At 32.4% G+C, this 26,106-nt stretch overlaps 1 protein-coding gene across 1 annotated transcript in view; it reads right to left on the reverse strand.

Moving 5' to 3' along the window:
- LOC116768595 (cadherin-related tumor suppressor) overlaps window positions 1–26,106 on the reverse strand; it is a 73,136-nt gene that overhangs the window by 3,228 nt on the left and 43,802 nt on the right. Inside the window, 9 exon segments of the mRNA XM_032659339.2 lie at window positions 22–3,988; window positions 3,991–4,662; window positions 4,665–5,378; window positions 5,469–5,970; window positions 6,107–6,529; window positions 6,936–7,123; window positions 7,237–7,438; window positions 10,564–10,797; window positions 11,283–11,591. Of these exon segments, the coding sequence (XP_032515230.2) occupies window positions 22–3,988; window positions 3,991–4,662; window positions 4,665–5,378; window positions 5,469–5,970; window positions 6,107–6,529; window positions 6,936–7,123; window positions 7,237–7,438; window positions 10,564–10,797; window positions 11,283–11,591 (7,211 nt within the window).

The following is a 26,106-nucleotide window of genomic DNA, read 5'->3' on the forward strand; positions in this document are numbered from 1 at the left end:
AGATTACATAGAACTACTCACCCAGCTTGTCCAGTATCATCGTTATAACAAGAATCGTCGCCGGGTTCACACTCGGTGCAGACATCTCCATGATCGGTACAAGATCCAATACTGAGTGATATTACTCGACCGTTTCTTGTAGCCGTTAGTTTGTACCATTTACCGTCACCAAGATTTTTGTCAGTATCCATCAATGCCACAGAAGTAATAGATGTCCTTGATCCACCAAATGAGAAAAGAGGCTTGCCACCAAGTATTTCTATTGCAATAAAATCTGATCTTCCCCCCGTTTGGGCACCATAATTGTACAAAAGAAGGGCGTCCGACTTTGTAGTTGCAAATATTATTGTAATGTCGTTGGTAGATGCATCTAATGCTGGATATTGCATGTAAGACAATTCATCAAATCCAAACGTTGAGCTTTCACAATGTGTTCCATAACGCCCATTTATGCAACTACATTTATAACCTGGTTTCAAACCAATACATATTCCTCCATGCAAACATGGATTAGGTCTGCAAGAGTCAACCAAAGCTTCACATTGACTCCCTCGATAACCAGGCCGACATAAACAAAAGAAGGAGTTTCTATCAGCACTCTCCTTACATGATCCCCCATTTTTACATGGATTGCTACTACAGACATCGTTTCTCTCCAACTCACAAGTTTTTCCATGACGTCTTGATGAACAGGAACAAACAAAATCATGTCCTAGCTTACGACATACTCCTCCAAATTGACAAGGATTGGGTGAACATGGATCTTGACGCTTTTCACAATTACTTCCAGTGAATCTATCTATACAATGACACACATAGTCGTGACGCACAAGAGGCGATGAAAGTATTAAACTAGAGCTTTCTACTATCTTGGTACCATCCAGTACATCTATAGCATCTGTACAAGTACCTTCATTTTGGCATCGATGAGCAGAACATGGATAGAAGGGAATTATCACTTGACGTTTTAATACTTTTTGAATTTCGAGTTCTTTCGATTTTAAATGTTTTTCCGTGTTTTCCTTACTCCAAACAGAATTGTTATCTTTTATAGCGATCAACAAATCTATATCTTCCATTTTTTCATTTATACTATACAAGTAAACAATCTCTTTATTTTTTAAGCCATCTCTAAATATTTCTAAAACTGTTCTATAATAATATGTTAGAAAATCTGTAGCTGTCATGTTGATTATCCTAGCAGTGATTGATTGTTCGACAGTACTATTAGTGAAGCTAAAGAATTCAACACTTATTGAGGATACAACGTCTTTATGAATTCCATCGTTGCCTGATACTGAGAAAGAATATCCTTGACCAGGTTTAACAGTGTTTGTGTAGAGATCACACCCTTTTCTTATATTAAATAATGATAGAGTGGTGTCAGATGTGGAATATTTAATTAATTTACATTCGTAGTCACCAACTATATCAGAGTCGTTAGGCTTTACGTCAGCTATTGGTCCACTAGGTATTTTATTATTGAACGTGTAAACCAAAACATGAGCTGATCGAGGGGAAGGAGGATTATCGTTTTTGTCTAATATTTTAATTTGAAGTGAAAAATTAGAGTACATAACGGGTGTTCCACTGTCTTCCACTTGTATAACTATATCTAAATAAGGAGTGAGCTCCCTATCTATTCTTTTATTTGTCAAAAGTACCCCTGTATGTTTTTGTACTTTAACGTAATTTTCATGTCTCCCTCCAATTATGGCATAGGTAAAGGGAGCACCGTTAGGCGGTAAATCAGGATCATTTGCTGATAATGTGGTTATGCTTGTATTCGGAGGTTCATTTTCATATACAGCTCCATTAAAACTGGCAGTGTCTATAACTGGTCCATTATCGTTAATATCTGTCAATGTTATTTTGACAGTGGCAGTACCCGTTTCAGGAGGAACCCCAGTGTCAATGGCGCCAATTATAAGAGAATAAGTTGATACCTTTTCTCTATCCAAATTTCGAGCAACTTCAATACTTCCACCCTGAGGATCTATTTTAAAATCTTGGTTTAAGTTTCCGTCTATGATGGAAAAACTAAATTGGTTATTTTGTGATCGAACATCTTTATCTACAGCTTTAACTTGGATAACTTCTTCACCGATTTGAGCGCCCTCAGATATAGTTGCTTCATAATAATTCCTTAGGAATTCAGGAGGATCATTTCCATCCTGAATTGAAATTATTACTTGAGCTTCATCAGTATCATTTCCATGTATTCCACCTGAATTTTTTGCAAGCACTGTCAGTACAACTCTATTTTGTGTTTCTCTATCTAAATATCTTGCAACTCTTATAACCCCAGTTTGGGAATTGATACTAAATCCTTTATCATTACTTGAACCGACTAGTAAATAATATATTATTCCATCATCTCCACTGTCTTGATCAGTAGCCTGAATAACACCAACATTTGTGCCAACTTCAGCTGATTCAGAAACATCAAAATGAAACACCGGTTGAATGAATTTCGGGTAATATTCATTTATGCCTGTGATGTAAACAATAACTTCTGCTGTACTTTGCATGACCGAATCAGGATTTTCAGCCAGTATTTGTAAGTTATATACGGTTTTTTCTTCGAAATCAAAAACCTCATTAGAAAAAATATCACCTGAATTTTCATCTATGGAAAACAAGGTGGACATTTCATTTTTAATGTAATATTTTATAATAGCATTTTTGGGTGAATCAATGTCTGTTGCTTTCACTTTAAAAATAAAACTCTTGGCCAGTGAATTTTCAGTTAAATAGGCAACGTATTGAGACTGATTAAAACGGGGAGCATTATCATTTATATCTGTTAAAATAATTGTTACCGTAGCTGTCGTTTCTTTCGGTTTGAAACCTAAGTCTTTTGCAGTAATATTTAGGCGATATTCTTGGATTTCATCATAATCAAGTGATCTTAGAATACTTATAGTACCAGTAACTGGATCTACTTTAAATTCTTTCTCTTCATTGCCAGATGTAATTGTATATCTTACTATACCATTGGGTCCCTCATCTTCATCTTTAGCATCCAATGACAATATCGGTGAACCTATTGGTTCATTTTCTGGAACTATCACTTGATAACTCAAGGCTGTAAATCGTGGGCTATAAATGTTTTCTCCAGTAACGACAAATGTTACCGTTGTTTCATCCCATTGTGGTGGTACACCACGATCTATTGCTTTAACTTTGATTTGGTAATACTGCCCAGTATAATAAAATTGTTTCCCGATAATAATCCACCCATTAAGTTTATCAATAGAAAAATAAGTCGTGCCATTACCACCAAATATATTATATTCAATTTCAGCATTTATACCGAAATCTAAATTATCTTCGGCTTGAAGTTGTATTATTTTTTCTCCAACCGTAGCATCTTGAGGAACCGGTACTAAGTCCTCATGCTCTTTAAATTTAGGTTTATTATTATTTGCATCTACAACATTTATAGTGACTAAACACTCAGATGACATGGGTGGCTTTCCATTATCAGTAGCGACGACTATAACAGAATATGTATTTTCTGGGGATGTATTAACAGACGTTCTTTTGTAATTCATCATAAATTTAGTAACTATCTCTCCAGTGGCAGGGTCAATTGAAAATAGGTCCGAGCTTTGTTGTAAGGAGTAAGATATAATAGAATTCGAACCTTGTTTATCTTTGTCAGTAGCTATTACTTGACCGACAAAACTGTTTTTCTCTTGAAGTTCAGGAAAGTTGAAACTATAATAAGAATATTCAAACTCAGGAGCGTTATCATTTTGATCTTGAATCGTTATAGTCAAAGGTGTTTCAGAGCGCCAAGCTCCATCTATGGCTGCAACTTTAAGAATATATTCATCTTGTAGCTCTCTATCTAATGGCTTAGCGACAGTAACATTTCCACTGATTGGATCTATCACAAATTTTTCTCCAGGATTCTCCACAAAACTGTATGTAGCATTAGCATTAGGACCTGTATCCAAATCAGAACTTGTTACTCGTATACGAAAGAACCGATTTCAGCATTTTCAGTTACATTAACGCTAAAAAGTCGAGTAAATCTTGGTGGATTATCATTTTTATCTAAAACAGACACCAGAACAGTAGATGTGCCAACTAATTGCGGTATTCCATGATCAACAGCTTCAACTAAAATTTCATAGAATGGTATTGATTCTCTGTCTAAAGCAATATTGGTAAAGATTTCACCACTATCAGAATCAATAGCAAAAGTTTCTTCGTAATCATTCACAAGTCTATAAGAAATTCTTCCATTTTCATTTGAATCATCATCATGAGCTTCAATCTTTATCACCGTTTGTGGTGGGGATTCTTCTTCAGGAATGGATGCGTTATATAACAAATTTTCAAGAATAGGAGCATTATCATTAGCATCCGTAACTTTAATTTCAATTTCAATAAAAGATTTTAATGGTGGATTATCAGAATCTTTTACTTCAAACCAAACCTCATATAATGGCATTGTTTCGTAGTCAAAGCCTCTACCTGTGATAAAAATTTCACCACTCATGGGCTCAACCCTTAAGGCATCACCTACATTTCCTCCCGCTACTGAATATTGAAGGAGTCCAGTAGGACCAATTTTTGGCGATGTTGCTGAAAGTCTAGTTACTAATACACCTTCTGGAGTATCTTCAGAAAATGAAAAGTCAATTTGTTATTCACGGTAAATTTTGGAAAATTCTTTCCTGATTTTGGTATTAAAATCAATTCTGCGGAACTTTCTCTAGGAAAAGTTCCACTATCAGTTGCTAGAATTATAAGATTAAAAGTCGATCTCATTTTATCCTTGTATTTCATTAAATTTTCTTTTGCTTTTATTACTCCTGTATCCTTATTTATGGTAAAAAGGCTATGATGTTCTCCCTTTATATCATATACAATTTTTTTATTATCTCCAATGTCATTATCTTTCGCTTTCACGCCAAAAACAAAATCACCTTGCACGGTTCTCTCAGATATATAAACCTCATAAAGTGATTGAGGAAATGTTGGTGTGTTGTCATTTTCGTCTTCAACTATAATTGTAAGGTTCGCGGTAGCTGTTCTTGGGTCTGTAGTAGAAGAGTCTTGTGCCATTATTATAAGATAGTAGACTTCCCACTCTTCCCTGTCCAATGTTGCATTTGTATAAACAACACCAGTTACAGGATCTATTCTAAATCTTTCTGATTTATCTCCTAATAAACTGTATCTTATTTTTGCATTATTACCTATATCTTTATCTATTGCTTTGGGATGAAGTATTTCAGTTTCTGGTGGTAAGTTTTCCTTAACACTTGTTTTATAACTTTGCCTCTGAAAGTCTGGACTGTTGTCATTAACATCTTGTACAATAATTTTGACCGTTCCAGAACCAGTGAGTGGGGGAGAACCTAAAAAAATTATTAAAATATAAGTAATAAATTATATAAAAAATAATAAAACAATTTTAGATAACATGTTTAGGTAATTTGTGTCAGTACCTGTGTCCATAGCTACAAGAGAAAGTGTATATTCATCTTGAGCTTCACGATCTAAAGTCCGTAATAAAGATATTTGTCCCGAAGAAGCATTTATTTTGAAGAGATCTGAATCACCCTCCTTTATAAAGTATCTCACTTGGTTGTTGAATGGAGGTGAGTCTGCATCATATGCTTGTACTGTTAGAATATATCCTCCGTAAGGTGGAATTACATTTTCCATAACATAAGCCAAATATGGAGTATCAAGAAAGGTTGGTGGGTTATCGTTTATATCTTGAATAGATATAGATAATTCCGCAGTGTCGAACCTTATATCGTCTTTGCCAGAGTCTTCAGCTTTTATTGATAAAATATAACGGGATTTCCTTTCAAAATTTAGATTTTTAGCTACTCTAACAATTCCAGTATCCTCGCTGATACTAAAATCTCTATTTTCATCTCCGGATGCAATGGAATATCTTACTCTACCATTAATACCCTCATCGACATCAGTTGCAGATACCTGAAACAGACATTATTAAATAAACACTTTCATATACAATTTCAAGAGAATTAATTTTAAATAAATATTATTAAAACTTAATTTAAACATTTTAGGGTATTCCAATACACAAATTAATATATAACATAAAACTTACTTGTAATACACTTGCTCCTATACTTGCATTTTCAGGCACGGAAGCACTGTATTGTTTTGGATCAAACACAGGACTATTGTCATTTTCATCCAATATTTTTATAAAGATTTTGCCTTTTGTAACATTGGGTGGGTCTCCCCGATCCTTTGCAGTCAGAAGTATTGTAAAATTAGACTTTAGCTCTCGATCAAGTTTTCCCGTTGCTCTTAATATACCATCAACATTTCCTAATGTGAAATAACCATCCACTTCAGGATCTGGCGCCATAAAATATTCAACATACCCATTTCTACCTTCATCTTTATCAATAGCTTTTACAGTCATTATTACAGTATTTAATGGAATATTCTCAGATATTGCAGTGGTTTTTGGAGAAATAAATTCAGGGGCCATATCATTTACATCTTTTAGGAGTATTGTAACCTGAAGGAAAAAAAATAATAAACCTCAAAAATTAAAATATAAAAACTCTACCGTACATAACTTTTGAGAGAAATTATTAAAACTTCAAGAAATTTAAAAGTCTTTGCTAAAAAAAGAGTAGGTATACGATAATAATTCACCTTACAACATTTTAATCAGTATAATATATACATTGACACCAAATAATAATAATTAAACTACTTCGTAAACATTGAATACAGAAACAAAAGCTTTCATAGGTTATGGTACAAAATCAATACTTCTCAGTCAACTCCAATGGAAAATATCAACAGTATGTGAAAACAAACACGAGTTTGTTGGTACAAAAGCAAATATGTAGAAAAAGACCGTCGTAAAAATGTCAAAACTAATATATATCCGATTTTATGACAGTAAATAACATTACCTGCACTGTAGCCGATAGCCGAGGTTCGGGTGGCTTTGCTAAGTCCTTAGCAGTAATTACTAAATTGTATATTGGTATAGTTTCTCTGTCTAATAAACTTGATGTAAAGATCGTACCATTTGAAGATATTTTGAAATCCTGGTTATCATCCCCCGAAAAAATACTATATGTTAATTTCCCGTTAAAACCTGTAAAAGACATTTTATATGTTACTTTTATTTATTTATAAATAAAACATATTCGGGAACCACATTTTAAGTATAAGATAACAGTTGTTCAACATCGGATAAACCTGAATTACCTGAATCGATGTCAGTAGCGCTAACAGTCACCACAGATGATCCAACTGGGACATCTTCAAGAATTTCGTTCGAGAAACTCATTGGATCAAAGACAGGCGCATTGTCATTTAAGTCAATAACGTTTATGTAAACCGTCACTGTACCAGAAAGAGAAGGATGTCCATTATCTTGCGCCTGCGCAACTATTATATAATGTTGAGTCTGTAAAAATAATTTAGATTTTATTTTAGGCATATCTTATGATGTACCTATATGTATTATAAGTTTTTTTTGTCTTATGTTTTGTTAAAGATTACTGTCACATAACAGTTGTCTTTTATTGTTATATCTATAATACAAAAGTTCATTGCTTTTTAAGATTTACTTTACAAAAATATGATATATATATATATATTAACAACCAGACGAATGTTCCATATAATAGGTCACCAAAGACTTCCAACTATGACAAACTCACTCATTCGTGGATCGTGAAGCGAGATGGCGATTTAAAAACAAGCAGCGCTCTCGGAATCCGGCTTTTGAATGTTTTGCCGACGGTCGCTTTGTCAGACATTGTTCAGGCCTTAATTTCGATGGAGGATCGAGTGGGCAAATGCCGAATATGATGCGCGACGCGAAAAAACTGTACCGGGATAAAATTAGCAGCTCTCTAGAGGGGTACGCGGAATTGGCGGGCGGTCGAGAAAACGAATGTACGGCGAATTGTTTTTACTAATTAGCAGTTACGACTGACTTGATACAAGAGGGATACTTGATTTGTTTATACATTCTGCTGAAATATGTGGTTAGACCGTTGCTTAGACTAAGAATCTTAATTTTCATATATGTACTGACTCAGCTCGGTACATAATATGAAACAAGTACTAGGTATATAGAATAATTACCAAAACTTTTTAACTCGAACAGAGATTATAAGATATAACATATTTTATTGTACGCTACCACTTTGTTTACAATTGGTGAAGTGAAATGAAAGCATTTCTAAACGGCAACATTTAGCAGTGTTTGCCACGCTCGTGGTCCGTGGCAGACAGGTTTGCATGAATAGCGGGATTAAATAATACCTCACGTGGACTCCTAATAACAGGATGTTGCAAAACATATTGTAATCCACTAATTCAATTTGTATATTGTACATATATCTTAACAATATACTAATGCTTAATATTTGCCGTTATTTCATTGAACCAGTACTAATTGCCAACTAAATTTCGCAGCGGAGCTTAAGCTAATACATAATGATTTACGTTAATTAAATAGAATGATTTGAAAGTTTTTTAATATAAAAAGCAGGTTAAATTCTAACTGAAGGAGAGGCAAAAAACCCGTAAAGTGTGTATTCTGCTCCGGCGCGCCTAGGGAGCCGTAACATATTGAAAAAAGAACAAATAAGTCTTCGAAGAGTTTAAATTAAATAGCGACAATAAACAGCATACCTATCTTATATTACATTAATACATTATGTATTCACAAAATCATAAATCAAAAATATTAATGGAGCTGTTTTTAAAATAAGTAATATGTTACTATTTTATATTCAAAATAATCCACATGGAGTGTTATTAAAAACTGACAAGATAGGTGTGTCAGTCTTATGAACCCGACTTATATTAAAGATCTGCTTAAAGGCATCATTGTCCTTCAAAGTTGCGCATCTTTTCTACAACCCGCAATATTTTATAAAGCTCGCAATAAATATTTCTTACCCTTATCTTATTTTTGAGCCTTAAAGCGTTTCAGAGAACTCAAGATTACTTAAGAAACCGCAAATTTGATGATCTCAAATAATTAATGAACTCATGCATATATCTGTCTACTCGGTTAATGTTAATAATTACGTCATAAAATTTCACCAAAAAATGTGTTTTGAGCAAAAAATTTAAATGTATTTCATTTTGACATAAATCTGTTAACATAAGCATAATACAGTGTTCTTCCTCGGTTCAATACATAATGAGTCATACGTTATGAGACTAAGACAAAGATTGTTGCTTAATTTCGTTCAACTTTTGGAACGTAACGCGTCGTGCAATAGAACTACTTGAGCGGTCAACGGCCCGACTAAGATCTATGTTGAGATAATTGTCTCAACCGATACAAGTACACGAACTGCTCTGATGTGGACGATGGCTAGACCACAGATATTGCTTTCAAATATCAGGAAGAATTAAATTAGATTTTTCTTAATATTTATTACATTTCCTATTATCAATAAAAACAGTTTTCATTTGCTATTTTAATAACATATTATTTCTCTTGGTAACGATAATAGTTATTATGAATTATACTATGCAACGATTGTATAATAATAAACTTGAAAAAGTAAACAAATAGATTTAATCTGTATTTAAAAGATTAATATTTCTATTTTGATTTTCTGTCGGGAAATTCATATCCTCCGGCCAAACGTAATAACTTAAGATGCACGTTTTCTGCGAAAAGTGCACGAGACGATTTTTGAACGAAGGTTCAGGAAATCTTGCACTATAAAATACGAAGATGCTAGTATTGAGCTATTCTAATAGTTTGATTTTAATAATTATAAATTATATTTTTTCTTCCTTTTCATCTTATTAGAAAAACAATCGTATCGTATTATCGTATTAAAAAATCAGCGATATTTTACAGCCAAGTGCCAAGAATTTTTTTTCAATTAACATTTTTGCTATATTTAGATCTGATTACAACAAGTGAAGTGTTTAATTACAGAGAACTATCGAGTAGAAAAACGATTGTGGTAAGTGGCAGACAATTAATTAAAGTATTCGTTCGAAAATTCCTTCCCACTCGTCTTTTTTAGAAACATCTCTGTTAAATAGTTTAACAAATTATAAAGGTATTGAACTGATCTAAAACAGTTGGTGTATTACCCAATATTATTACGTAATTTACGGATACTTATAATATAAACAATTTTTCAAATCTCAATTGAGTTGTAAGAACACGAATTATGATCAGCAAAAGCCCTTATTATCATATCTTCGTTAATACAACCGCAGTAATTGGCTATTATTTTAACCGGTGAATGTTAAAATAAACTCAATCACTTAACCTTTTAAAGTGATTTTATTTCTCACTATCTGTTTGTTGGACATAAATATACAAAAAGAAACATTCACACCCATGTTCAGTTCGCAAGTAAAGACTTAATTACTTGAAACATAAGCTAAGGAATAAATGATTTAATAAGGAAATAATGATGAGAAATAAAAGAGCCACGTTATGCAGACTGGTTCAGAAAAAAAAACCATTAACTTACCTTAAGTTATTTTTATTTTACCTTTTTATGTATATAAATATAATCAGAGCAATATAATTCTTACCTCTTCATAGTCGAGGCGCGCTGTCAACGTAAAAATTCCTGTTTGCGGGTTGAGTGAGAAAACATCGTTAGCCCAATCCGATATGACGTTATAGGTGAGTTGAGCATTTGGTCCGGAGTCGAGGTCAATAGCCGCCACTGTACCAACCACGGAACCCCGGGCTGCGTTTTCTGGTATGTCAAAGGAGTAAGCACTCTCTTTGAACATCGGTGGATTGTCATTCGTATCGGTGACCTTGAATTAAAACAAAATCGATTTCAATACAAAATATTTCGTAATTTCAATCCATTCCCACGCATGTGTGACGAATGGTCTTATTTGATGTCTCAGTATCGATAGCTGTTATTGATATGAAGTGTCAAACCTTTTTAAAAGAAAGTCCATGTTAGCGTCGATAGTTTAAATGATCGTGTAAATTTTGTAATGTACGTGTCAGTTGTGTTAGTTTTCTCATGAAATAAATCAATATAATACTATTGTGACCGTTATTTTAACAATCACGTGAAAAGTATATACTTCATACAAATGTATTTTAATTAATTTAAGAAAAAAACATATAAGGCTTTGTAGTGGCTAACTTGACCATCCTAACCCAACTGCTAAATTGTTTTACAATACCTTAGTTAGAATTAATAGTTTTATAGAACAAAATAATGATATAAAATTTAATTATCACAGTTTCTTAATCTTTGACATATAGTTTAAGTGTATTAATTTACCTGAACAACAATAGTGACATCTGTAAACTGCATTCCATCATCAGCTCTTATCAGCACATGGTATTCTGAAATCGTTTCTCGATCCAGCGGCTCCTTTAATGAAAGCTGTCCGCTTTGAGCGTCGAGCGCGAAAGGTGTTGCTTCGTCTGTTTGTATAGTATACGTTATTGTTCCAATAGTATCGGGATCTTCTGCGGTAATTGTGGCTATCAGCTGTCCGGGCGCCAAATCCTCGGAGGCAAAATAAGCTGGTGGAATGTTTTTAAATTCCGGTGGACTGTCATTTTTATCTAAAATGACCACTTCGACCTGCAATCGTAAAAAAACGACATAAAATAATCTATTTCTGTATATTCTTCCCATTGAGTTATATCTCGATTATTTACTAAATTTGAATCCCTAACAAAAGTAACAATAATATCGACAAAACATTATGGATTCAGAACATCTGATGTTTTATTTATAATACGGGCAGAAAATCGGCCACTTTAACACAGTATAAGAACACGAACGAAATTAATAATTCTAAAAATGCAGCCTGCGAGCGAGTCTCGACAAATGTGTATCTACGGACTGACAGGATGATAAAATACATTTAGGGTATTTCACGTAAAACTTTTTTAATGTGGTTGTTTTAAAATAAATCCAATAGTAAATTATTCTTATATTGTTTAGATTATTTCGTATTTTTTCCAATCCTAGCGAAATGTTGTATTGGAGAGTTAGTACAAAAATTCACTTGCAGGCGTCAATTATTATATTAAATTATCGAATTGCTAAAAATATCAACAAATATCGTAATTAAATCTAAAAACTATTACAAATTAGAAATACAAATTTTTATGTAAAAATGGTAAATAATATTAATTGGTTAAAAGAGTGCAACACTTCTGAAAGAATTATTTGTGGACTTTTAATAAGGTATACAGTTTTATACCGGCCTGATAAGATGAATTAGATAAGATTTATGAAGTCGGAGTCGATCTTTACAAATGCAGCCGGTGAACTTTTACAAAAAGCCGTTCGAACAAAACTCGACAAGTCAACAAAGGGACGGGGGAGCGAAAGACTTAAACCGCCATAGTTTCGTCATCCGCCGAGGCACAGAGAATTCGGAGCTCAATGATCGGAGACGTCACAGATAAGATGAGACCGATTGTTGAGAGTTCTCTGCCCTTGCTCAAGAGAAGCTGCGCATTTGTTATGATGACTCAATCTTTTCTTTGTGTTCAACAGGGTGCCGTCTCGAGAAGAAAACTTCACGACGCCTACGAGATTTTACGTAAGAGAAGCAGCAATTAACGTTGATTGTATGAGCGTGTCAGTTAGGGAATAAATTGAAATGTGTTAATAAAATTTATTGTTCAAGAAATAAGAAAGCTTGAGAAATGTTAAGACCGATTGTAAACATAAAGCACTTTATTGATATTACGGTACAAATTCACAGCGCATGTATAAATTTGTGAATAGGAACTGAATAAGTAAATGATGTACACTAATTGTATTAATGAAGCGCATTTAGTTACGTAAGGGGAACCAATAGGAAAGAATCACTAAGAAAAAACCGTTTGAAAAGTATAAAAAAAAATGACATAAGATTTATTATAAAAAAAACTTAGAAGTTATACGGCTTTGCTAGTGGACCCCCTAGAGTTCATGTTTGAAGTAATCGATTAAGGGAAGAGAAATGACAAGACGTCGGTTTAGTCGAAACCTCAATTATTCAAGTTTCGATAATTGATTACGTTTCACTACTCGATTAATGCGATATATCGAGCATTTATTATCTCGTGATGATTCCAATGTCTAACGCATACATTATTTAACAATATTAATAGCAATAATATAAGAAAGACAAGCATTGATTACGCTTACCTGACTTTTAATTGCGAACGTTGAATTTCTCGACTATTGTTATAAGTTAATAAACTAGCAATATGGAAATTTCATAAAAGGAAAACCTCAAGCACAGTTTAAAAAATAGGTTAGCTGTAACGTTATGTAATTATATCCATAATAAACCTATCCAAAGCATTGAGTTATTAGGTTATTGTAATAATATATAAATATATATGTAAAATAATATTATATGAATATATCTTAAAATAATATATCGTTGAGATCAGATAGTGAAAGTTATGTAGGCTTTAAAGCTAAAGAGTAATTAATCAAATAAGGTACTGTGGTCTTACTTTTATTTTATTAGGGATCGAATTCCAGCGGATCGCTTTAGCTTTAAAAAATGACCTTACAATTTTGTCGTTTTGGCACAGCGCAATGTAAATTCATGGACATCAATCATTCTAGTCATTTACCTCCAAAATCTTGACGTCACGCCTTGATTGCCTCTCCCCATTTTTATATTATTTCACCTTGCACCTCTTTCAAAAGATATTAGTTACTATGGGTATCGTAAAGTAATTTATCACTTGTGAAAATTGATTGTGCTTTTGATCCGTAACACTAATTTGGTATAGCGGTGATCAAGTTATATTATTTTTGCAGGAATATTTTAATATTACCACAGTGAGAATGAAGTAGATGGGAAATTTTATGGTTCCTTTGTTTCATGTAGGTGCGGATGGAGTTATGAACCCGGAGTAAGTCTGAGACCGTCGACAGATATGGTAGCGTAGGGTTAGACTGTGTTTAGAGAGCTTCGTGACCGCAAACTAACCGCTATACCCCGGAGACTTAGCACAATTATGTTGATCTTCAAGTTATTACAGGAGACTCAATGTTTTTGTTCATGCATTTTATTATATTATCTGCTTTGCGAAATACAAAAATCGGCCATATACAAATACGATAAAGGTCTCTTTGTAATCTTAGCGTTAATAATTTTATTTTTAATTGATTTATTTATTATATAAGATATTTTCCTATGAATACATTAGTATGCTGATGGGGGTCTGCACGTTACTCGTTGCCTACAAAACGCAGAAAAATAAGGAGAAAAGTATTCCGGATAAAGTGTACCGATAATAAAATACTCAGTTTCAATCGCCTTAAGCACATTTATTGGCCCTATGTTTACCAAAAAACTTAGCAGCCCCACGTCTTTTTGGAGATGGCTTGATAATGTTGCAAATTACAAAATTCACCAAGGATTTAACAATATATAAAATTTGTATTGTACATGATCTTTAAGTACATAACTAACATATTTTTTTCCGCCAAATAGTTCCCAAATATTATGTTATAGAACAAGTAGTGGTAGAACAACTAATTGCTTCGTCAAAATATTTATAAAGATTTTGACAAAGCTCACAAAATAGCTTACAGAAATCTACAGTCTAAGAAGCGATATTATGCAGTCACCTGAATAATAACGAAATTAGGAACAATATTGAGTCTATCAAAATTGTTGTAGTAGGATGATAAATAGTATAATTTTCTTATATATTATATAAAAACTGTCCTTGTGGCATATGAATCCGCTAGTAATGCTTATCATTAAAGTCCATATCAAAACCCCAGAGGGCAGGTACTTAAGAACCTTTGATTTCTCCTAAATTTGCATCCCGAGGGCATTTACGTATTTCTCCTTGATCGATAATATAATTTTCAAAGTATCTCACATTTTCGAGATAGCTTGCATTTCGAATCGCGTGTGGCAAATAAATTCTGATAAACAAAACAGAAAACATAATTACATATCGAATTATATGCATTTGAATATTCTATCAGGATTGAAAAGTACGCTGTACGATTTCGGCTGCAATTTGTGACGTAATTAAATTAATCACACATACGCGTAATTAATAAAGACAATTTAAGCACAACTTTCTTGATGTATGTTTCTGTGCAATGGCCATACACGGTATAAATGTTTATAATTATTTTTTATCTATGTATTGAAAGGGTTGCGTATATAAATTTTATACGAATTACGTAGGTTTAAAGAACATAATACATACTTATGGAACGTCAGTCCGTGAACAAGCCATAACCGTTATTGGATGTAGCGAATTTATAATAAGTACAATATAATGCGAGTTGAATGGATAGAAGGAAACCTTCTAATATCTTGACGTAAACAATATTCACGGTCTCCCGGCAAATAAATGAACCACACGAACCGAAATCACGAGCTCTGAATTTTTCAAACGTCCCCCTCGGATCGAGATGTTCGCAGGCACAGCGGCGACTACAAAGCGGTTAACGATTAAAGAACTAAAACCAAATGAGACTATGTCATCTTTGTTTCATTTTGTTATTTATATCAAATTGAAAATAACGAATTATATGCAGCACTGTAATCACGATCCCGGTCGTGACAGTATTGTTATTTTTTAATTAAGAAATATATTTTATGTTGTATTTTATTCACTTTATCGCAGTATAAATAATGTTATTTTACATATTAGTTAACAATTTTAGCCGTGGAAAGATGTAGGCGTATGAGATATAAATTACGATACCACTAATGATAGTACTCTTCCACATCGCAAAGTCCATTGATGACTCATGTCTCGAGAATTGTAATAAATATATCTCATCTGGCTTATCTGCAGTATCGATTATAGGTAAGAAACAGCAAGTCATCGCTGGGAAAACAATAGCAATAGTAACAAAAGAATTACAATGTCCGCTGCCAAACGTCAATATCACGCAGGTGGTTGTAGTTGTTACGGTGGGCGATGTACCCGTTGATACAGTGACTAAAACTCAGCCCCGATGTTGCAACAGCGCTGATTTCGGCCGTCGGTCATCTCTAACGATGCAGCGATAATTAAGATCGGACGTCAAAATTATTTACGCCTCCAGCATCCAGTTGACCTGAAAGCCAGTCACGACTTTTTCCTTGCAGTCGATACTATTGTTGCTCTACTCATGTTCAGCTAAAATGAAATTCATACATTTCAACTCCGGTGTTACATTGTATTTAAAATAGACTGTCGCTGTATCAGAATCATAATTTATGTAACTGTAACAAATTACAGATGAAATAAATGTGAATGGTCTCTTACAAAAGTTATTGTTAAATATTAATACACATACCTACGACTTTTATCAAAGGTATTTTTGTGTGAAGAACCAGTCTAGGATGAAAATAATATATTGTACCACTTGATAATTTAATCAATTACAAGCTCCATAAAGAAAAACAGACAATTTGCAACATTCTTTTTATGTTATAAGTAAAAATAAAAACTCAATTTTATATGCTTTTAAACAATGTTTTGTATCTATAAAAGTATGACGAAATAAGAAGTTACAAATTCACTTTGTACGGAACCTTACCCTAAAAACATTCCCACGAATTACGTACTAATAGTAAGACGTAATAGATATGTATCTGTATTTTGTGCGTAAATTGAATAATAAATACCTTTTTCGTAGTGGCTAGTATTGTGACAGCGTTAAAATTAATGCTTTATCTAAATGCTAACTAGTTTCAGGTTATTACTCATTCAGTTTAGTTATTGCTTATTGTTTAAGAACCGTCTGTACTGACCCAGTCATTACATAACGCGTTGGCGCCTAAATGATATTGTTTTACGGTTGGTTAAAGTCTCAAGAATGTAGATAATGTGTAATTTGAATTATTAGAATTTTATAAAAACAAGGGGGTATCAATTAAGTTTGGACATTTCTTAAGTGTCCCAAGGTTTCGCGATAAAAACCTTATCAGTCTACAATGCCAACCCATTAGCTGATTAAATAGGTATTTTCGTCAACTCGTTTTTATTTAAATAAGTATATTTGTGATTCAAGTTTTCGTTAGTTGGTATATATAATTTTTTTTTATGTGTATAGACGAGACAGATATTTATGTTCATCTTACTAATTATCGTCAGATGTCAGTTTTTAAAAAATGTCGTCAATTATGCGCAGAAGAACGTTAAACCCACGCTTAATAATAACGCAATCTAAGTTAAAAAAGATATGTAAGAGCTAATACATTTTTCTTCGAAATTTGTGGTGTTTACGTTAAAAATCTGTTAGCGAAGTGTTATCAATTGTGTATAGAATACAATGGGAGCGAGATCGTTGTCAGTGACGGGCCACGACGCCGACGACGGTTAAGTTCGGTTCGGTTCGCAACGTTCAGAAACCAGGTTAACGAACGGATCCTTAGATAAATTCGAATACCTTTTAGGTAGGTTTTGTGCATACCTTTTTAAATTGCCTTTTACTCAGACATTTCAAATATCGCTTGAAAATGTATTGATCTTTTTTCGCACTTAAAATAAAATGGACTTAGGTATACGAATCTAGAAAATTTTAATACAAAATAGATGTTTTATATAAAAATCATTTAAGCAATAAATAGTTGTAATGATAATGTATGTAGCTTATCTAAAAGCAATTGCCTGCTTAGTGGTCGGTTTATACGGACATATGTTAAGTAATCAGAAATACTATTAAACCTTAATTATTACATAAATAATTCTGTATTACCTAAATTTAATCGAAAAACAAATATATAATTGACGTGTTCTTATAATATTTCAGTCTAAAAGTGACTTAAACAAAAATTGTAATTTAATTAAATGAAGAATGCTGACGTTCATAAATTTAAAGAGGTAGAGCCTAGCTGTAGTGAAATTACTACAGCTCGAACATGGGCTGGCTTGGCCGGGGAAGTAGCCCCCTCTCACAGAAGATTGGCGTGAAGTAGTCTTATACGGCTGCGTTTCATCCGATGAGTGAGAGAGCCGGTTGCCCTTTCCCTTTTCCCACCCTTTCCTTTTTCCCACCCTTTCCTCTCCTTCTTCCCCAAAATAGGGGTGCAAGGCAACTGCAAAATTTTTTGCGGATGTCCATGGGTGACGGTACTCCATTAGTTAGGCCTTCTGCTCGTTTGCCCCCTTTGACATATAAAAAATTTACAAACTTACTTATAAGAAGTAACACTGTAATTGGAATAAAAAAAAATATTGATTCATATCTACACTATAGTAACTAGACCAAATAGTTGAGCGATTCTAAGACTTTAAAACCGACAATAAAAGTCTGAATGGGAATTAATTCAGCGTGTTGTATTACCTAAGGGCTTGAGGCAGTTCATTAAGGATCCTTCAATCATTTGTTAGGGCAAAAAAATGTACAATTCACCTTTCATTTTTTATTCTTGGTTCCTTTATGCGTGTACACAAAACGTAAATCCTTCTTGCAATTAGATACGCACTTGGTAGGTTTCTTTATTTTAATTGCCAGTCTCATGTTTTTATTATTAATTATTACTTCGAAAATTTTTGAAATATCGTATTAACAGAGTAACGTGGCAAAAGTTGCATTTATGTGTAAGTCACGAATGATTTGTTTAATGTTTTGTATAAAGATTACAGTGAAATTATATTAAAAACTGCGTAGGCTATTTTCTGTCAAATTGTTTAATTAAATATATGTCGAAATTTTAAATAGAGACATTAAACAGTAAACACGCGAAGGAAGTTGCCAGCAAACAAATAAAAAATTTAATAGCGTTAAACAAAATATTCAATGTTAAGGGCTGTTTTATATTTATTGTACGTGAATAATTTTAATGTTTTTAATTAGCTCTGTAAACGTTATAACATTTAGCACATTTGTTAATTGACTTGTAATCTACGTGTAATATAAGATTCATGGTTTTAAAAATAAAAATGTTGACAGCAGTGTCTATAATTACATTTTCTGTCACGAATAAATCAATACACTTGATTAAGAAACATAAAAAGTTGTTGAAAACTTATGTTAACTTATATAGTATTACTACAAATCAATTTGATATGAAAATGGAACTGTATTATTTAAAAAAAAATATTGAGTAGGTACAATAAAATATAACTCTTAATTTAAAATCGCAAGGTTTTTGAATGTTAAGTGCACAACATTATTCCTATCTTAATTCTGAATCAATTTTTACTTATTGACTGTTTTACACTTAGCTATCTAGAACCTGTTATGTGCGTGTCGGCTTGCATAAACAAGGGTTCCACAGATAATACACAACAATACTATTTAAATAGATTAATAGATATATTATTAGGATATATATATATTTTTTGTTTTATATGTACTTTAAATTAGAGAATAAGAATAATATAAGAAGTCAAGAGATATTCAATATAAATAATACCCTAACCATCTATTAGGCAATTGCTTTAAAAGTAACTTAAATAAAAGCTGTATTCTGCAGTCATCAATGTACCTTTTTTGTGTATTAAGTTTATATATACTGAGTAACACACTTAAACATTTCTGCATTTATTTTATTATGAGGATAGTGGCAGCTACTTAAAAACCCTCCACATACCTGACCCAGGTTAAGAATCTATACTAGTTTTCACACGATGCCTACTTAAAGATACGAAGTTTAATGCAGATGTAACAATAAACATGTCCAGCGTCACCAACGCACATATTCCTTGTATCTTATTATATTCGTTTATCGTTTTTTTTTCTCTCTCGATAAAATAACATACTATACGTTTATTGGCTGTTCGATCGTTTTATTTCAACAATTTTTCTTTTAATTTACATCTTTATTTAAAACTTAATATTGACACTATCAATTATTTTATATGTGAAACGGATCATAATCGGATAACAAATTGCTGGATAAGAATGTTGATTGGATGATTCAAAACAATTATCTAATTAATGTCATTGTATAAAAAAGTGAACATAACCGTGTGCATTCATGGCCATGGCAATGAAAGTGTTTTTTTGTGTTATTACAATCATAGACGCGCGTTCAAGATTCCTATCATAGCGATATCGTATCCTTATATATCTATTACAATATTTCATAACACAATCGTCCAACGTCAGAACATATCCACGGCAATAATGGCGTAATAGTTGTTCCTATATTTGTAATATTTAATTAAACTTGACTAATTAATAAGTTGCGTGCGTATTGCATTTAATATTACCGTAAAGGCTATCTTCCAAATGATCTGTAGTGTGTACAGTAGATCACGTTGTTTTATTAAATATTTTTTTAACATCAAGCTAAAATAGACCTTCCTACAAAGCGGCTAGATAAAAAATTGTATGTCTAAACGTCTTGTAACTGGTTTATGTAGGGGACATTTTTAAATAAGCAAAAACTAACCGTGCGACGGAATGGCTGCCTTTTTATATGTACCATAGCCTGGAACTCATTTATTAATTAGCGGTTCCTGTGATAGTATTGCGTAATTTAATTATGCAAATAAATATATTGAATATAAATTAATTATATGAAATTATTCGAAATTGTTATTATCTCATTTATTCACTGTCCCTTTGGGAACCAATTCGTAGCTTTACGGTGTGAGTAATAAAAAACTAATGAAAATACAAGACGCTTAAATATAGTGGACTATTTTCAAGTTAACATCAAAATTTCTATTTAATCGTTCATAAATCATTCAAAGTTACGACACGAAATAAAGATTAGGAAAAACAAAACTTTTAATGGGGTGGTCACATGACTTTAATCCTGTATTCACACTGTCACGGCAACATGAGTTCATTAGCGGTATCACGACGGAGCCGATATTGTATGCAAGAATTATCTCTCGAAGCTTTTAGCTCGGAGATTCCTCCTCAGATGTTTAAATTTCAACTTGACAGCTAGTATCGGAAGACTTAAATAGAACGTTTATCAGGAAACGAACTATTTAAAAGTTTTTTCATAAAAAAAAATACACTAAGGGATAATTGTGTTAGAGAATTTGTAGCATTGTAACGCTTTGTAAGACTGATTAAGGCACGCAGGTCTGCCGCTGATGAGTTCATACACCTATATTTTTTAACGATGGAATGACTAGCCGCAGAAGTTATTTTAATTCAAAAAAGAATACCTACCGCCTTTCAGTCATTACGTAAGACATATAAGGCACACATTTACATGTTTACTAACATGAAGAGCGATTGGCGCAGAAATTTAGCAGATAGACTAGCTTTTTCTGTTTTGTCCATATAAGCCAAATTCTATTGCGTCTTTAAAATTAAAACCAGTGACAACATTGTATTTGTATAAAAAAGTGCTTTAGATTCATATCTTTTTTTTGTTTTTCATTGAGTCCCAGTTAACACAATGTTTAAAATACTAACGAAAGTTTTTAATAGCAATTTAATATCTGATGTATTTTTACAACACGTAAGCTTTTTTTTTTAATTACATTATATAGAAGCTTATATTGTATATAAATTTGGGAATTTTTTTATATATATATTATAATTCTCATTTAACTCAACCACGGAATTTATTTGCGTGGAAATTTAAAATTAGAAGTTTTTCATATTGTTTTTATTAATTTATAATGAATGGCAAAAGTAATAGTTTAATAATTAAAGAAGATTTGTTTATTATAATTTATTTATCATCAATAAGTTTATATAAATACATAGCAAATATTATAAATTATTTTGGTCGTAACAAATCATAGATTTTATAAACCTGTTGTTATAATGGATACTATTTCTACTCAATTCAAGTGTCCGTTTAATTTTAAAAGCAAATTTTAATTTTTATATTCAAATACTTGTTCACGCCTTAATGATTTGCATTTGTATAAAAACGGACCCATAAAATTAAATTGTCGCTAAAGTAGTAAATATAGCAATAAAAGTAACACCTTCAGTAAATAACAGTTTCTTAATGTAATATTAATATCAATATTAAAAAAGTTTCTTCACAAAAAAGTCATAGCAGACGTTTCTATCACATTGTTATCACGCGAATTAGGTAAGCGTTGACAAAGTATATATATGTATATATTAAATTAAAATAGCTCTGTTAAAACATGAACACATTACGCCCCATATCAAACCACGGATTGCGAGTGAAATCGCGACGCGACGCGTAAAACTGTCGCGATAAGAATCTATTGGGAGATAGCGATCGCCCCGTTCCAGTCCAGTCGGACAGTTGCCTGACATTCTGGACTATCCGACTATTAGAAAACTTTAATGAATGCGACGTACACTATCTGCGTTTAAACGTGTTAGGCTTGAAGTTCTTGTTCAATAAGTGATGTAAAGCAACGTCATGCGAAAAAAGAGTAATGACGTCATCGAAAAAGAGCAATGTCATAGTCAATAGGTAGTTGTTGGTAAATATGACAATGTTGACATCGACTGTATAAGATTAGTTTCTTGCGGATTTTCTTGCTAGCGTGTAGAAATTTTATACAAACAAAATACATATTAATCAATTCGACACAAAATCAAATATATGTCTATGACATTTCATAGTTCATATCGAAATATTAATCATAGTTAATCCAGTCTACCCCCATTCACTGGCAACAACTCGAAGTCTTTCAAAAACGATTTTATTATTGATATCTATAATCGTTTTTATATACGAACTGTTCAATAATATAAAATAAAACAATACTTACATTGAATAAAGAACGTGCATATCATATATCATATGTTAGTAGCGTAGGAGCTGCTCGCTATATAGGAGCCAATAGATTTTTTTCCTTAGGTGTATTACAGCAATAAAATTCAGTTTTAAAAATGTAAGGCGCTTGTTAGATCTCCCGTTGCGAGATATGTTGATTTACGTTTAACGCGCGTGACCCCGTCGGAGGCGATCATAGACTCGATAGAGGATCCGACTCGCTCAGATATAACTAAGGAATTATGGTGTGCTCTGGCTGAATCGAGATTTCTTTGTTTCACACGATTCCGTTCCTGTTATATCAGCTACCAAATATAAGCTTTAAGATATTTGTTCATTGATTGTATCACTGTTGTATTTATAAGAAATAATTGCCATGAACATTGTCCTAGACCAGAAATAAGCTATGTTACATTAGTAGTTTATTTACAGTTGTCTGAAGTATACATTATACTTAATTGTGACAACAACATTTTTAACTTAACATCGGTTAAATATAAAATTAATTCATAAATCATTTTTACTCTTTAAAACAGTACACAAAGATAAGCAAATTGATTGCTAAATCCGTTATATGTCATTAATAGGAATTAAAAAACAAAACAAAAAAAAATTCTAACAATTTACAAAGTCCAACAGCGAGATGTAAATTCATTTAATGGTCCATTACATCCTACATCTATAAGTTGAATGTTGCTAATTAGGCAACATGCAACATGCTTAGATCGATAGAATTAATGTTATTTAAAGTAGTACACTTTCACAATGAATTATTTGTATGGAAATATTGTTCTCATTATAATGATTATAACTATTAACTCTAAGTTATTTCTTGATATTATGTTATTCCATTTCAATAATAAAGAATTCCTACGCAGAGTTTCAAGAAAAACGATATTGGTAAACGACATTTAATGTATCCCGTTATAAGTTTAACAGTAAATTCTTATTTTACGAAGCATTTCTTACCTCTTTAAACGGTTGTCAATCCATTCGAGCTTAGTTACTTTATTGCGATACGTATTGCTGATTTTATGTTCCCTATAGATTTATTAATTGTAATCATAAACAGTTTTAAATTACAAAACAATTTTATTAATGAATTTAAACTGAATACGTTATTGGTACCTAAGTTTTAATATTTTTTATTAGTCAGTTACTGCGCCCTTTACCAAAACTTTAAGAAATTAATAATTGAGTGATAAAAATGAAATGATTTACAAATCTTCGAAGGTTTCTTTGATTTGGGTTTGATTTTAGCTATGTGTATATTGTGTTATAAAATATTACGTAGTAATTGAATTTGTAAAATATATTTGTAGTATACATATAAGACTGGTGAAATAAAAAAAACTTCTTATATTCTGCCTTAATAGATAAATGATTTCTTGAAACATTTACGTGTACCTTTGTGTTAAAAGTAATATAATATCTAAGTGATATTATGACCTACAGATTATTAACAAGTCCTATCATTTATGAAATAAGCAAGTCTATTATCACAAGTACCTACATGATAAATGTAATTTATCCTTACTACTCAAACAACTTAAGTTCATAAAATAATTTGAAAACATTATTCTTTGTTTATTATTTCTTTCACAAAAATTAATAGTAGAAATACCGTTTACAAAAGCTTTATAACATACATGTACGTAGGTGTGACTTTGTATTTATGAATGTATGCCACATGCTCAATACTACACATTTTACATTCTCTGATATTTGATATTCCTAGAATCTGTGCCGGAATAATACAAAGAAAATATGTTGTTTAGACATAACCGCGGGTAAACGCTAGTATAGACATTCAATCGACGTTCATATACCATACAGTGTAAATCAAAAAGCGTAAATTACAAAACAATATTATTCAATTGTTTTCAAAATTATTTGCATATAGACAGTTTCATCAATTTACCAGCAATCTCAATAAAACGCATAAAGTTAAATGCCTTCCGGCATTCGTCAAACGGACTGGGCTAGACCCTAGTAGCGCAACCGCCACCCAGTTGCTAGCCAACATCCTACCGAAGGACAATTGAGCGATTTGTCAAGTATTGCATTAGGCAACTGCTCGCAGTCTATACGTGAATCTATGTGACGGGACTTTCGCATTGTTGCTCATCCATTTCTGTTTACACTACATGAGTCCATAGAATTATCCATTTCAACGCGTATTGGATATATTGTAGCAGATAGTAGCCGAAGATCTTCGAACGTGGGTTGAGTCTCGCGAAAATAGCAAGCCTTACGCAAGATATATCTACAAGGGACAATGGACGAGGAATGCTCGGAAACAAGCTTTTTGGGGATTTATTGGATAGATTTTATGTGGGATGGATTTGCTTTCCTTACATCTGCCGCCTACTATATGACCTAATACCAGTATTTACGATGAAATCTCAAGCACCCTTACTGTTTATGTCTTGAATATTATTTATGATAATTTCAAATTCTAAACAATGTTACATAATCTCATTGAACTAATAAATAATATTAACTAACTATAAAGTGAGTTGTTTCACATTTTACGTCAATTTGTTGTCTGAATAACGTTTCTCAAGATAACATTAACCAATGCATTCCAATATGCCTTTATTGAGACATCAATTAAACCAAACGTATTATTTCATTAGCTCTTCAAAATAAATCTTATAGATTCTTTGAAAATGATCCGAGCTATTTAAATATTCCCAGGATTCTAGGAGTCGGAAGAACAACCAACAGGGGACTAATTAAAATTAATATGTTTAACCGTTTCTGTTCGTTAAGGCGACATCAATTTCCTCGACCTGTCTCGACCCCACTGCACTATGCTCGCCTCCCGACACCGTCTTTTATGGATTCGACACCAACTCACATTTACCCACCATTTGTACCGTTCATACTTGGAATTAGATATCCATAATACGATATGTTAGCTGCTTTCAATTCAATAGAAAGTAATTTTACCAAGCACTTGGAAATAAGACACGTCTTTCTAGAATACATTTTATTTTATATCTCAATAAGATCTAATTATGCTGGTCAGTTACAATATGATACAGTAAAAGACTATTTAACAATTTAAGCTTTCTTAATCTATAAAACTTGATTGTTGTTTAATGGACTTAATTTTATTAGATAACGATATTAGTTTGAAAAAGCATTGACACTTAGGTACTTGCTTATTAACATGATCGGAAATATAGACGAAATATTTCATATAATATGACAAATTGATAATCTCCAATCTCCAGATAATCCTAAAAAACCATTAATTTTAAAATATAAGTCAGATTTCATAGCTTATAAGGCTTTTAGATTGTGTGCTCACTGCTCAGGTCTAAGTAACGGTGGATGCGCCCACTCCAGGTGTTGCTCGAGTGTGAGATTCGTCCCTATGTTCAAACGATTTACGAGACGTCTCCTACTTTATTGGGTAAAGCGATTCACATAAATCCAAAAACAACATCACAGTGAATATTTTTAACAGGACTTACCATT

Source organism: Danaus plexippus, chromosome 4 (assembly GCF_018135715.1).
Source record: "Danaus plexippus chromosome 4, MEX_DaPlex, whole genome shotgun sequence".
Lineage (NCBI taxonomy): Eukaryota > Metazoa > Arthropoda > Insecta > Lepidoptera > Nymphalidae > Danaus > Danaus plexippus.